Source organism: Zingiber officinale, chromosome 10B (assembly GCF_018446385.1).
Source record: "Zingiber officinale cultivar Zhangliang chromosome 10B, Zo_v1.1, whole genome shotgun sequence".
Classification (NCBI taxonomy): domain Eukaryota; kingdom Viridiplantae; phylum Streptophyta; class Magnoliopsida; order Zingiberales; family Zingiberaceae; genus Zingiber; species Zingiber officinale.
This window is the reverse complement of record NC_056005.1, coordinates 92,399,275-92,415,159: the sequence shown is the minus strand read 5'-3', so window position 1 is coordinate 92,415,159 and position 15,885 is coordinate 92,399,275. Positions and strand designations below refer to the sequence as shown.

The following is a 15,885-nucleotide window of genomic DNA, read 5'->3' as shown; positions in this document are numbered from 1 at the left end:
AGACATGTTTGGACTTTTGCCTGCTCAATGTCTGATCGCCCGATCCACTAAGACTTTTCCTGCAATACTACATTAGGTCGACCGGAAACCATCCGATCAACCTTGCTTGGAGTTCACTCCTCCAAGACTTCTCGTTACCTACGGTTACCACACCCTAGGATTTTCTCCACTTGGCTTCACTCACCAAGATTCAGTATTCGGCTACCCAGGGATCAAGTCCTCCAAACCTATCCACCTAGCTTCCACGATATACTGAGATTTCCCTTACCTAGCCTACAACTAGGACTCAGTATTTGACTACCCAGGGATCAAGTCCTCCAGACCTATCCACCTGGCTTCCACGATATATCGAGATTTCTCTCCTTACCTAGCCTACAACTAGGACTTCCCTTGCCTAGCTTACAACTAGGACTTCCCTAGATCAAGCTCCATACTTAAACATACTTAAACATATTTGTCTGACATTAAAATCTTGGAGGTTGATTGCACCAACAAAATGTGCCTAAGTGTATACCATTACTTGATACTTAGTCCATTAAATAGGATTGTGCCCCTTCAGTTGGAGAAGATCACACGCTCCTAAATAATTTCCTATAACCATCCATAAAGGAAGTTTGACCTAGTGATCCGCAAACAAACTCATCCGTTGTGGAGGGAGGCACTCAGAGCCAACACGCAAGTTTGTTGCATCACTTACAAACCAGTAATGGAGATCGTGGAATTTGTTTACTAATCCCTCTCCCACTTAGTTATTTAAGGTGAGGATTTTTAGCATGCATACACACATCACAGCAAATAAAGCAATAAATATGGAAAAATAATTTTCCAACTATTATGGTCTTTTCCATCACTATCCTCCGTGTGTTGCCAACCCTAGCTGCTGCAATCTTTAGCCACAGTAATCGAGTCTAATCACCGCATCTATCTTGCTTCTTTTTCCGCTGCGCCTCTAGTCTATAAATAGTACCACGCCTTGCAAGGATACGATCCGCGATAAAAATAGAATTTTACATTTATCGATCCTATATTCCATGAAGGAATGTACATGTAATCTAGATCGAAACAAAAATATAAAATTCTAAAACTAATACAACTCCTGCTGTATTTAATACATATAATCATGCACACACATAAAATTGTTGGTGCAATTTTCCCTAGGTCAAGGTTGACCTGGTTGACTGAGCTTGAATTGGGTCAAGCTTGAGTCTTGATGTCGGGTTTCGATGTTTGACAAAACATGGAGACAAGACATGGAGATTGTAGGTGCAATTGTTCATGTGGTTAGATTATGAAGGAGAGTCAAGTAGGTCAAGGTTGACTGGATACTTGACTGAAAAATCCTAGTGAGTGAAACTAGGTGAAAGACTTAGTGAGTGAAGCTAGGTAGTATGGGAAAGCCCTGGTGGGTAAAGCCAGGCAGAAGGAAAATCCTAGTGAGTGAAGCTAGGTGAAAGTCCTGGTGAGTGAAACCAGGTGAAAGACCTAGTGAGTGAAGCTAGGCAGTATGTGAAAGTCCTGGTGAGTGAAGCCAGGCAAATGAGAAATCCTAGTGAGTGAAGGTAGGTGAAAGTCCTGGTGAGTGAAGCCAGGCACAGGAAATTCAGATGGATCAAATTTGATCAGACATCTGGTGTTGGGAAGTCTAAGTAGGTCAAAGGAATCGACCGGATACTTGGCACGGGAAATCCAGGTGGATCAAAGTTGATCGGACACCTGGTGGAGATAAATCCAAGTGGGTCAAGGATGACCGGACACTTGGCACGAGGACAAAAGTCCAAGTGGGTCAAAGGGATTGACCGGACACTTGGTGAGGGAGTTCTAGCAGGTCAAGGGTGACCAGATGCTAGGCATGATGTACCAACAGGTCATGGTTGACCGAATGTTGGTTTAGGGGACTTTGGACTTATTTTTGGGCAAAAACAAGAGCTGGATCGATCAGTCGATCGATTGGCTCATGTCCAATCGATCGGTCGATCGATTGGGAGAGTCCCCACGACAAGCCTTCTCCCAATCGATCGGTGGATCGATTGGGGAGAAGTGTCGCACGAACAGAAAGCCTCCCAATCGATCAGTCGATCAATTGGGAGCCTCCGATAGATCGGGAGATCGATTGGGAGGTGCGATTTCACACGATAAGCCTTGGATCAATCAACTGATCGATCCATGCAATTCCCGAGAGCACAGAGGCGCTCTGGATCGATCGACTGATTAATCCAAAGCCTCCATGATCGATTGGGAGCAATCCAATCGATCGAGATTTGACCGTTGGCGCAGGATATAGTTGTTGGCGAGCGTTTCTCTCAGTAGAACTTCCACCGCTTCGATTCTTTCTCCACAACAGTTCTCCACAGCTTTCTTCTCCACTCTCACGCCAGTTCTTGAAGGATCTTGGAGGCACGTCCAAGTCAAGAGGCAAGTTACAGCAAGAAGAAAAAGCTAGGGTTAGGGTTTTCATTGCATATCTTGTAAGATATTTCTTGTATTTGTCTTCCCTTGCTTTCTTCTTGTATTGAGAGTGTTGTAAGGCTTTTCTGCCTTCGGTAGTTACCGAAAAAGAGCGTTTTCATAGTGGAGGGTGTGTGAGTGCGTGGATTCTTGGATTAGTCACCTCTTCTTGAGGTGGATACCAAGTAAATCCCTAGTGTTAGCGTTGTGTTTGTGTTCTTTGTATTTTCTGCTGCATTTCATCACAAGAAGCAAGCAACGACGAGCACGAGATCACGCCGAGCTATTCACCCCCCCCCCCCTCTAGCTACATAATTGGTCCCAACAAAAATGCTCTTGGCATGTCCAAGGGTCCAATCACACACAACGTCTATAAGCCATAATAGTTGGAGCCTACAACCACAGAGTTAGCATATCCTACTATTATTTTGCCTAAATTATGTATGACATGTGCATAATTAAACTGAAAACCAAACACACAGAGGCAAACCCTAGCTCTGATACTAATTGTTGGTTATCGTACCGGTTCCCCTGTACAAAAATTTTGTACAAGTCCTGAACCATTCCTAATAACCTATTGTGTTCTTTAGAAATTAAATTTGGAATTGCAAACAGAACTTAACATTATTGATTCCAAATTCAACTTATCTGTTCTTAGTGGTTTAGACTTGGATCGCAAACGATCCTTAACACTATTGATTCAAATCCACCCATGTTACAAATTCAATTAAATATTAATTTCAGAGATCGGCTTCCAGGTTAAACATGGTGGCCTTCTTGGGTATGGGAGCATCCACCACTTCCTAGATAAAATCTTTCAATGAAATTCAATATTTAATTTCTTTATAGTAACCCTAGGTTTAACCAAAAGAAACAATCGAATCACAAGTTTGAAAAACAAAAGAAACACAAAATCGAAAACATAAATTCGATAACCTAGATTCATTAGCCTCTTGTGTTTGGTATTTCAAGATCTAAATAAAAGGATGAACTAGTTATGATGCAAAAACTAATAACTAGTTATACCTTTTATAGCTTATAGACCTCACGATCTTCTGCCGTATTCTTCTTCTTATCTCGGACGTCGTGTGGGTGACGATCTACCGAGACGAGAATCCACCCAAGCTTCCTTCTTCTTCTTGCAAGTTTCGGCCACCAAGAGTCTTCTAGAGATGAAGAACTTTTGCCACCAACCAAGCTCCAAGGGATGTTAGGAAACAATGCCTCCTATCTCTTCTTCTTCTCCAAGCAAAATCCGGCCACCAAGATCTCTCCAAGAAGATGATGTCGTTGGCCACTTAAGAAGAAGAATATAGGAAGAGGAAGAAGAGAGGGTCGGCCACCACCAAGGAAGAGAGGAATAATAGAAGATATATTATTCTAAGGTGAGGCACCTCTACCCTCTCTTTTATATTCCTTGGTCTTGGCAAATGAGGAAAGTTTTAATAAAAACTTCCTTATTTTCCTTGCCAATGAAAGGAAAATTTAATTGATAAAAAAAATTTCCTTTTGTCTTATTAATGTGGCCGGCCATATCAAATCCTCCAAGGAAGGAAAGTTTTAAACACAACATTAAAACTTCCTAATTTGTTTTCAGAAATTTTAAAATAAAAATTTCTCTTTTAAAATTCCCTTCATGGTTGGTTATAAAAGGAAACTTTTATAAATTAAAATCTCTCTATTAAAACATATGGATGATTTATAAAAAGAAAAGTTTTATCAAATTAAAATCTTCCTTTTAACTACAAATAAGGAAAGATTTGAAATCTTTCTCTTAATATTTTATAGAAAGCTATAAAAGAAAAGATTTAATTTTTAAAACTCTCTTTTAAAATCATGAGGATGGTTACAAAAAGAAAAGTTTTATCAAAAATTAAAATCTTCCTTTTAACTACAAATAAGGAAAGATATCAAACCTTTATCTTAATATTTTGTAGAAAACTATAAAACGAAAGATTTAAATTTTAAACTCTCTTTTAAAATCATGAGGATGGTTACAAAAAAGAAAAGTTTTATCAAAAATTAAAATCTTTCTTTTAACTACAAATAAGGAAAGATATCAAACATTTCCCTTAATCTTTCGTAGAAAGCTATAAAAGGAAATATTTAAATTTTAAACTCTCTTTTAAAACCATGGCTTCCACATAAGGAAAGATTTAAATTTAAACTCCTTTTTTATTTTATTTTGGCTGGTCACCTAAGCTTGGGTTCAAGCTAGGGTCGGCAACAACTTGACCCATCATGCCTTTGTTTGGCCGGCCCTAGCTTGGGCTCCAAGCTAGGCTTGGCCGACCACCTTAAGGTGGGTAAGAAGTTGGGTATAAGTGGGTATAAGACTTTATAAATAAGAAGCTACGACAAGGACTGAGAGGAGGAATTAGTTTTGATCTCCCGATGAACTTGAGCTTCCTGTGTTCGCAACGAACACCCATCTTGAGTTCATTAATAATATCTCATTCCACTAAAGAGTTATTATTGCACTACCACACCAATCCCATATTACTATATGGGCTCCTTCTTATCATGAGTGTCTTAGTCTCCCTATGTTTAAGATATAGAATGTCCACTAATTAAATAAGTTTTTGACAACTCACTTAATTAATATCTAGCTCCAAGAGTAGTACCACTCAACTTCATCGTCATGTCGGACTAAGTCCACCTGCAGGGTTTACATGACAATCCTTATGAGCTCCTCTTGGGGGCATCATCAACCTAGATTACTAGGACACTGTTTCATTCTATAATCAACAGCACACCATATAAATAATATCATTTCCCAACTTATCGGACCTATTGATTTATTGAACTAAATCGCACCCTTTGATAAATTAAAGAAATGAATATTGAGTATATGTGCTTGTTATTATATCATGATTAAGAGCACAAACTTCCATAATAACAGAGGTCTTGTTCTTTTATGCAGTCAGTATAAAAAGAACTTACCTTAAATGATCTGGTTCAATACACTCAGAGTGTACTAGTGTAATTTTACAGTCAAGATAAACTAATACCAAATTATACTACGACTATTTCAATGGTTTGTTCTTATCCATCTTAGTCGTGAGCTATTGTTTATAATTTATAAGGAACTGATAACATGATCTTCTGTATGTAACACCACACACCATGTTATCTACAATATAAATTAATTGAGCAACTACACTTAGCATATAAATGTAGACATTTGACCAATGTGATTCTTTATTTCAAAATAAATGTTTACAAAAAGCTAGAGTTTTAGTATACACTCTAACACGAGGCGCCTCCATGGAGCTTGGAGGCACCTCGGGTGCAAAGATGAGTTGTCTGGGCAGAGGAGCTGGAGGCGCCTCCATAGAGCTTGGAGGCGCCTTGGACTACTTCTTGGAGGCGCCTCCATGGGACATTGGAGGCGCCCTCAGGCGGATAAGTTGCGGCTATAGAGGCTTATCGACAGCGATGAAGTCAGGATAAAAGTTGGGTTTGAGGCGCCTCCATGGGGCATTGGAGGCACCCTCAACTAGCTATTAAGGGGACTTCGACCAGCAACTAGAGACACAATCTTCTAAGCAATCCTTGTGCAACGAGCTGCTAACGAGACATTCTGACGAAGCCACAACTTGACGCTGACGACCCGGAGCTCAGAATCTTCAATTTTCTATTGTCGTTGGTATATTTAGTTGTTCTTTTGATTATTGTACTTCATTTTGTAAACACTTTAACGAAATTATAGTTGTTGCCCAACGTAAATGCTCAACGAGCGTGGGCCTTGGAGTAGGAGTCGCCACAGGCTCCGAATCAAATAAATAGCCTGTGTTTTTCTGTGTTTGGCTTTTATTTTATTCCGCTGCGTTCCTTTGATATAGTCTTAAATCGTAGACGAATTAGCCACGAGCGCTATTCACCCCCCCCCCTCTAGCGCTTCTCGATCCAACACGTAGGCATCTGGGCGCCCGGACCAGATAAATTTTATGTTTGTCAAGCTGTTGCAACGTGGATAAAGTTTAATCCACACCCAGGCGCCCGAAGCTGCCACGTCAACAAACGGTTAGATTCGACCAACAGACTATAAATAAAGATATGGTCTTAGTAGTTTAGAACAACACTTGTAAACGAATTCTGTGCTTCAACTTCTAGTTATGTTCTTGACTTTTCTATGCTTTCAACATTGTAAGAGACTACTCCGCCTTTGGAAGAAGAAGATTTTAGTGCGCCACATTTACCTTGGATTAACAATTCTCTGATTGCAAACCAAGTAAATATTTCTTGCCTCTGTCTTTATTTTATGCATTTACTTTCAGTTTATAAACAAGTGTTTATCTAACTTAGTTCAAAGATTGAAAAAGGGTTTGTTTTCAATTTCAGGTAATTAACCTCCTTTTGCCGGTCGACCAAGGACCTACAAAAATGCCTACTAACATGGAGGTCAAGGTCAAAAATGGTCAAATGCCCTGGGCGGCCGACCGGACCGGACAAGCGAGAGCCCCAGTTAACCGGGCTAGGCTGCCGAACGACCACCCTCTAGTAGCGACAACTAGATTTAAGAGGTAAGCGGTAAGCAATGAGCTTCCAGTCCTCATCGATCGGGCTGCATGGCCGGTCAGACGAAGGTAGCCATTGACAGCTGGTAAGTGGAGAAGAGGACAAGCCAGCAGCTCCTAGTGGCACAGCAGGACGAGAACAGCCAATCCAAGCGGGGCCCGATTGGCCATTATTCGCCCACCTACGTATCTCATCGTACCTTTTTATAGGTTTATGCCACTGACAACAGAGCATGTTCCGCAGGTAAATCGTACTTTAGAAGCATCCAGCTTGTCACATCAAAGATTTGCATGCTTGCTTAAGGAAAGATCCAGCTTGTCAGAGACACTTTTGACTTGTCTTTTCCTAAGATGCTTTGGGAAATGTGTATGCACTTAGAGAGGTGTGCACAAACACTACAGTTACACTATAAAAGGGGTTCCCATCTACAGGCGGAGGTATGCGTAATTTCGTTATTTCACATGCTCTAACTACAGTTTTCTACTACTTCATTTGAGTGGATCACTGACTTGAGCGTCAAAAGACTGACACCGAGAACCTCTTCTCGGCCCGCCACTAACATTCTTTGCACTGCAGAATCGTGTGGAGTCATTGCCTCATCAACCTTCCAGCCACATCCCCAGCTTACCATCTTCCCCACTTTCAAATAGGATCAGTCAATTCTCAAGAACTGATAACCTGGAATTTATCCCACCATGCGCCTAACGCATGTATATCTATATTTACCTCCCTCCATATTCATATGACCGACACTAGGAGGTCATTAATATAGCGGATCTGCATTGTTTTTTCTAAAAGACACTTCATCAAGAATCACATAACTTGCTAATTTTAGTTTACATATTTTTTGATTAAATGTACGAGGAACTAAGGCATTTCAGTGCCCCATAATCTCATTCATCAATGTAGGTTGACTTTTATCATTTTCACTTTGTAGAGCGGACTTGGCTTCATCTCTTTATTAAGTGATTTTTTAACCCACTGGTATTTCTGTAAACTATTGGGATCTCAATTTGCAATATTTGCATATCCATATTTGTTGTTCGCTTTCATCACATAACTTTCTTTTTTCCTTTTCACAATGCTTCCAAAATGTATTTCTGAGCTGTTTAGGAGTTATAGGAAGCTTTAATTTTGAAGATTTGCTTAATCGATTCCAACCCGTAGACTCTCGTGATTCAGATTCTATTGTGTTTGATGTCTAAGATGAACTTGGCAGTGTATTAAACTCCATCTTGAAAAATGATAATAATTCATATGATTTATTATACGATCGGAAATATAGCTTATAAATACAATGTTAAATCCAAAAAAAAAGCAAAAACAAGAGAGGAAAGTTTAAAAATTAAAGAGTTATAAGGGAAATTAAACCTTTGGCTTTTTTTTTATCAAAATCTAAGAACAAATTTGGTGGAGAGGGGAGACGTTGAATGCGGTTGGGAAAAAGAAAATTAAAATAAATTAAAATTTATTAAAATTTAAAATCCTAATTATAAAAAATAATTTATACAATATTTTGATATATATAAAAAAAATATTAAAAAATGATAACTTTTATACCGATTTCAAAAAAATTTAGTATAAATAGTATATATCAATATTATATATACAATATATCATAGGTTTTGATATTTTCTCCATAACTCTGCTCCAGACACAGTAAGAGATTTTATCTAGTGGGAGGGACGAGTAGTAACGTGTTGGTGGATTTTAGCTGTCCACGTCCAGAATAAGGATAGCCGTGAGATGACGCACCAACCTGACTTGCATTTCAATGGTCAGAACACTAAATAAGTTTTTTATTATTAATGTGACACGGAGAAATCTACTTAGCTCCGCTCATATAGTTAATTTCGATTGAAAAAAATATATATATTTGAAATAATTCTTCGTATTTTTTTCATATTTTTAATTTCATATTCCTCTTCAAAAATCTTACATTTTTATTTAATAAAAATTAATTACGTTCATCCCAATATCATCATCTCTCATCATGTCAAATAAGAGAACATTATTCTAAAAATTTTCCTTTCAAGATACTCAAAAGAACAAAATCTTGATTAAATTAAAATAATCAATCAAAATTAATTTAATTTAAAAATTGGATTTGATTAATTTAAAATTATTTTTTAAAATGATTATTTTTATTATTTAAATTCAATTAAACCAAATTAATTTTTTACAAAAAAACTCAAACCATTCACAGTCAACTAATAGATTAGGCTCAATGATCCAAATTTATGACAGCTTTCTTTGTAATCTTGACGCAATCGTCCACAAATCGAACACAGTAAGTCAATTACCAAAATAATCAACTTTATATCCATTCAATTTATTTAACATAATACTCAGAGTCATTACATGAGAACGAGATAAGGTTTCGCCATCAAAATGTTGATTACATCAAATTGTTTTTTAATATTAGGTAAACAAAGACAATACCTAGAATATTCCTTCCTAATGGGATTCAACTTTTAATCCTCTTAATTAATTGATGATTTAAATTGATTGCGATCACACAATTTTTAGCTTCCTTTGTTGTCCCAATTCAACACAAAGTGATTTTTTTTCTTTGTTGCTCTATTTTGAACATTTATAATTACTAGATGCTATATTTTTTATCGCTAGAGCTATGGGGATGTCTTATACATTACGCTGCATCTCCATTTTTTATTTGTTTAAATTTCATTTTTTATATGTTTAATTTTTATGCTGAAAAGCTGCTTAGCATTCGATCATTTCTATTTTTATATTCATTTAAATTTTAACCTAATCATCTACTTGTTAGATGAAAAAATTGCTTTGCTAAGTATCACCATTACAAGCTAATACTTTCAATATTCAGTTGAAATAATCTAAAATTTAATAATTTCATCCACAAATTCTAAGCAATACATGAATAAAATAACAAATGCCAGAAGATCAAAAATGAAAATAACAAATTCAATAGAAAAAATAATGCCATAAGTACATTTGTACAAGAGATAAGTATGATAAATGTATACCAATGCATCAGAAATGGATTAATGAATACACTGAACTGAACAGAATGGGAAGCTAGGAAAATAGCAAAAATACTAATTTTAATAGGCCTTTTGTTCCATAGTAACAAAGAGATCCTTGGTATATTTCTCAAGCACAACTAATCTAAAACCGTGGTCTCTGATAACATATAATTAATTCAGATGCTGAAGATATGTTGATGTCTGGATATGTGAAAAATAGAATGGAATTGCTCTGTTGATGGTCTAAATAGAACGCACAGGTGTTTCTAGCTATTGCACAACCTTTTGTGGATGAAGCAACTATTGTAGCAACTATGGGAATCAAACTGAAAGCATGCTCATTAAACATAATCTTTTGTGGATGAAACAGCTAGCAACTATGGGCATCAAACTGGAAGCATAGTTATTAAATACAGTAATTAACATAAGAAGAAAAATTTCTGAATGACTGGATTGATTATTTTTTTTCAGTTTCTTTTGTTCATATTCCAGGTACCTGATACGTTTCTTGATGTTCTTTGTCCATATGTTTAGAGAATATCATTCACATAAATCTATAATGGCAAATAGTCACTTCCAGTTAATGAACATACAATCAAAGAGTGCAGGAATTGGTCTCTACTCTTCAGCTACTTGCATGTTTCCAAATACTTTCTGGCAAAAGCAGCATAATCAATACATTATGGTCGATGTCCTATATAATATGAGATTGTATGTGTAATTTGATTAATTGTTCACCACAATGGAATGAACATGAGGAATATGAGCTAGAAAAAAGACCATCCCTCAGCTTCTAAACAGGATCTTTCACCAAATCAGATTGGGAATAATATACATTTACAATACTGGTAATTCCATAGGCTTGTCGATGATGTTATTTTCTAACAAAGTATAGTCTATTATTGTTCAAAGTTTAAGTAAAAAAACATTGCATTTCATCTGACAATTCACTCGACAATCATGCAATAGTAGAGGACGAGAGAAGAAACCTAGAACTGAAAATTCAAAATATTGGTAAAGAGGCTTCCATGTATGCTAAAGAAACTCAGACTAACTATTCAGAAAGGATAGTGTTCTGACACCAAAGGATTTGATCCAAAAAAATGTAAACCAATCATTGTATGAACAGGATTAAGTCAACTTAACCTATTCACTCGCAACAAATCAGTTAAGAGGAACTTTATAAGAAGAGCTACATGAGACGTTTTAAGTCAACTTTAAGAGAGGCATAAAATGCACAATGGAAGATATGTGCCCAAAAAAAAATATATATAAATTGCTTCTTATCGGGATTAATGCATGATGTGTCAATCTAAAGAAGCAATATTATCAAGCTTGATATAATATATCCGCAATAGGGTACAAAATAAAAACTAGTAAATCAAGAGAAAAACAGGGCAAAGTTGTAGGTTGCATATGTTAAAAGAAGTGATTGTCAATCAATCTAAGCAATTAGAATTGCAATACCGGACTTTTTTTTCAAAATACTACGGTTAGAAGGCCAATGCCAACTTGGAATATCAGTAGTTACGAACATTTAAGCACCTATCTTCCATCACCAAAAGATGTGAAAAGTAAAAGAAAACACAACACATATCCTACCACAAACTACAGAATTGTTAAGAGATTAACAACCATAGTCAATCATTTATGCAATGAAATATCTCATCTTGATTCTTGGACACTATTTCTACCTTCATCAGAAGGAATCACTGAAAACAACCAAATAGAATAATCCTCCATCATCCTCATGAAATCTAAAATTTAGTTCAACAAGAACACCAAAGCAGTTCTAGTCATCAAATTAAATGCGGCTGCCTAATAGGAATTACCACTACCACCGATCTAAGCACGGGATCGGATCGCTTCTCTCTCAGGCGTGCCGCGTTTGGGGCGGCAGCGGCGGCGGGGGGGCGCCGAGGAGGGCGGACTGCTGCATCTCCAACTCGTTGAGCTGTTGTTCACGGTCCATCTCGATGATAAGCGGGACGATGAGGATGAGAAAGGTGGTGCCGGCGATCCACGCGGCCTTCCCGGTGCTACGAAGGAGCTTCTTAGTCACGGTGGCAGCCTCGGCGGCGGCGATCCTGCCCCGCGCGACGATCGCAGACTGGGATACGGAGCTTGAAACGCGGGACAGCACGCCCTCGCCTCCACCGCCGCCGTCGCCCCGTCCCGGGAGCGAACCCTTTCGGCTCGAGGAGGAAGACGACATTTTTGCGAGTGAGAAAGGAAGAGGCGGCTCGGCTCTCGGTGCAAGGAGGGAGGTAGAAGCCAGGTATGCCCTCAAAATAGGCGGATTTATAATCTCATAACGGGTAAATAGATCCGACCCGATATCGACTATTGGGTGCATAAATGATATTGCAGCTACAATGCAAATAAATTTAGATAAAATAGTAAATATTCTTTAAGAATAACATTAAAAGTTAATCATATCATTGGGTCTCATATAAAAATTATAAAATTAATTATTTTATAAATTTTTAGAGAATTGAATCAATTAAATTCACCTATCAAATATTTATTCCATTTGAAATTGAGATTATGACCTTATCTAGATCACTAACGTTCGATTAGATCTAAGTAATCATCTATTTTATAAAGATTTTTTAATCTACAAACATTAAAAAAGTTACAAAGTATAAATAGATGAAACATAGGAGAGGATCCAATGAGCATGAGCTCTATCCGAATAACCCGACCGAGAGCTCAAAATCCCTTCATTTTAGGTTTGAGTAAAGGAAGAATAGAGGCAACCACTAGAGATGAAAAAATCAAGTAAAGCAAGGTTTTCATTCGTATTATAGATAAATGGCTTCAACACATACTATTACAATAAGATCGAATGGTGTTTAGATCAAGTTTCAAAGATTACTATCCATGCCGGACATTTTCCTCATAAAATTAGGGCAAAAGAAGTCTTCACATTCAAATGCATGAAGTTTCTTTCAACACAATTCAACAATTCTACTCAGCTCTTCGCATAAAAAGAGTGTGAAGATCTCCTTCATACTAATTCTGCGCACCGGCATTCAGTATAATCCATGTTTCAATTGCCCTTCGCTCATAAAACAGATCTAACCTTCACATATGCTCGTGATAAGGAAATGGCACGACAAGACGATGACCTTAAAACTGAGAACCATTCGATGCAACTTTCCCAAAATGATAGAACTGAGGATACATCATATAAACTGATGCATGTTTCATTCAGTGAACTGAAGATGCAAAGTTTAAGGTCACTCTTCCGAAATCATAAAAAGTCCACACTGATCCAATCTGGAGAACAAAAACTGCACATAATTGGTAAGTGTACATGATCGGATTCATATTTGTATGACTACACTGATCATGTTTCTGAAACGAAGAAAACATAGAATAATGAAGAACAACATTACAAGGGCCCAAAACTGACAGGTTATGATACAGACATAGTCATTGGATTCATACTTGTGCAAGAGTTTTTCATCAAATGCAATGCTTCACTTTGAATCCGGCAATGGGCCAACCGTTGTCATGCCGTCGACAAAGACAGTTCTTTCGAATTTTCCCTGTGCCGCTCTTTAGCAATTTGCCAACTCAACAATGGCAAGTGCAAGCTTCAAGATGAGATAGGAAGAGCCTAGCACATGACTGGTAGCTTTCTGGATTCTCATGGTGGATGTAAACCCCATCTGTTCTACTGAAACCCTAAATTAGGGCTGAGAGAGTTTGACAGAGATCTTAATGTTGATGTCATGGGAGATGGCTGATCAAAAAGGAAATTCTGAGAGCAAAAACTTGTACTAGTCTATCTTCCAATCCTTGAGCTTATTATGATCCTCGAGCTTTCTGCTTGTGCCTACAACAACAACAACAATCAAATCTTTATCCCATTTGTCGATTTTTCTACGCCATTGGGTTCGATCCACTCAGCTAATTAAGGAAGAAGCCAAGATCATGGAAGAGAAATCAAACCCTACCGCCATTTCTACAGGTGCAATGTGATGTGCTTTGTTGTTTACCATATGGTGGAACCCCACAGCACCTCCGCCAGCAATGTGGCCGACTCCGCCTCGGAGGCGGCGGCCTCCTTCACCCTCTCCACCACCTGCCGCTTTATCTCCCGCTTCTCCCGCTGCCGCAGCCCCTCGCCGACCTCTACCTGCACCGCCCAGCGCGCGACGCAGCTGGCGAACGGACGGGTCTCCAGGAACCGCCGCTCGTCTGCTCCGGCCCGTCCGTGCCACAGCCACCCGACGGGCACCCCGCAGCCTCCGCTTGCGTCTATCTCGAGCAGGGTGCCGCCAAGGTCCGACCTTTGGAGCGCCGCCAGGCGCTTGATCAGCCCTTGGGCGAGCATCGCGTCGTTGGACTCCTTCCGGCCGAAATAGCCGATCTCCAGAACGCAGTCGAGCGCCAGCACGCGCACCTCCATGCTGACCGCGCCGCCCTCCCCGCTGGCGAGGAGGGCGACCAACCGCGGAATCGCCCTTCGGGCTTGGATCTCGTCCACCAGCGGGCTCCGTATGGCCGCGATGAGCCCGTTCAGAGCGCGTAGCGCGGCGGCGGAGGTAGAGGACATGGAGACGAGCGCGTCCACCGTGGGGCCCATCAGAACAGGGCCCACGAAGACGGCCTTGTTGAAGCGGACCAGAGCGAGCACCGCCGCGGCCGCTCGCTCCCGGACCAGCTTCGGCGCCAGGGCGTCGGCGAGAGCGGACTCCACGGCGGCGAAGACGCCGTAACGGAGGAGCACCTCCTGCAGGCCGCGGTCAAATCCCTGGGAGACGCGCAACTCCATGGCGCGAAGCAGCAGCGCTTGCTCCTCCTCGTCGCGTTTCTCGGCGGACAGCAGAGCGGAGACGAGTCGATCCGCGTTGACCCGATAGATCCACGACTGGATTTCGGCGCCGATGGATCCGGCCACCCTCGATATCTCGTCGCTCTTGCTCGATCGCCGGCGGAGGATCGATCCCAAAATCCCACCTTTACCCTTCTGGCACGAACCAGACTTCAGGGAAAAAACGAGCGACTTGAAGCTGGAAAGGAGGTCAGAGAGGGTGGAGAGACGGGGATCACCGGAGAGGAGATCGTCAGAGCCAGTAGAAAGCTCGAGGAGAACTTTCATGGAAGGAGAAGCAAAATCACTACCGCCGCCGCCGCCGCCCTTGCCGGGGTTGGCCTCAATGTCCTTGGAAGCCTTCTTGAGGGCCTCGAGCACCTCACTCATCTGAACCTTCTCCTCCATTACAGGAAGAGAGCAGCAGCCGCCGCTACCTCTTCTCGATCTCCGGACTCCAAATCGAGAAATTGAGGAGGAATTCTTGAGCTCGATCGATTATCTCTGAAAGAACAAAATAAAAAAGGGATTTTTATTTATTTTTTGTTTCTTTGTGTCTTCGCTCCGATCAGTGGGAGAGACGTGTTGTTGGGCACTAGACCCTCAACTACCTGTCCACAAACCTTTATAATTCCTGAATATTTAAATTTCGTCAATTAATCAGTAATTAATATATATATATATATATATATTAAAAAAAGTATTTTTAATTATCATTTTTGTGAAAAGCGTACACACGCGTTGTAGTGTTAGGATAACATTCGAATATCCCTTTAGCAAGCTAGGACTCCACGTTATAAAAAATTAATTTAATGTTATATTTAATTTTAACTAAAAAAAATTAAGAGAAAAAAATAATTTGTAACATAATCGATCTAAGATGTTTATAGTAACTTTTTTGAACCACGTTGTTAATTTTAAGATATAAGACTGAAAAAAAAACATTTAATAATATGCTATAATCATAATTGAATTTTGAACTATAAATTACTGATTGATTAATAAAAAATTTTTTAATAATACATCATAGTTGACTATAAATTAAAATTATTTTTTATAGTCAATTATTCTTCCCCAAATCTCATCCTA

At 39.3% G+C, this 15,885-nt stretch overlaps 2 protein-coding genes across 3 annotated transcripts; both read right to left on the bottom strand.

Moving 5' to 3' along the window:
- Positions 1–11,844: 11,844 nt before the first annotated feature.
- LOC122029275 (mitochondrial import receptor subunit TOM9-2-like) lies at positions 11,845–12,244 on the bottom strand. The gene has a single exon (XM_042588208.1). It carries the CDS (start codon positions 12,184–12,186, stop codon positions 11,845–11,847), a length of 342 nt encoding a protein of 113 aa, XP_042444142.1. The 5' UTR covers positions 12,187–12,244.
- A 509-nt stretch (positions 12,245–12,753) lies between these two features.
- LOC122029681 lies at positions 12,754–15,414 on the bottom strand. 2 transcript variants are annotated; one of them, XR_006125134.1, is made up of 3 exons: positions 13,937–15,414; positions 13,425–13,815; positions 12,754–13,253 (listed from the first exon to the last, which is right to left on the bottom strand). XR_006125134.1 is itself a non-coding variant. In XM_042588771.1 (2 exons), the coding sequence occupies exon 1, from the start codon at positions 15,202–15,204 to the stop codon at positions 13,975–13,977; it is 1,230 nt and encodes a 409-aa protein (XP_042444705.1). In that variant the 5' UTR covers positions 15,205–15,414; the 3' UTR covers positions 13,255–13,815; positions 13,937–13,974. The 2 variants fall into 2 exon arrangements, 1 of the variants encoding a protein (XP_042444705.1); XM_042588771.1 differs by lacking the exon at positions 12,754–13,253 and having other exon boundaries at positions 13,255–13,815.
- Between the last annotated feature and the right edge of the window lie 471 nt (positions 15,415–15,885).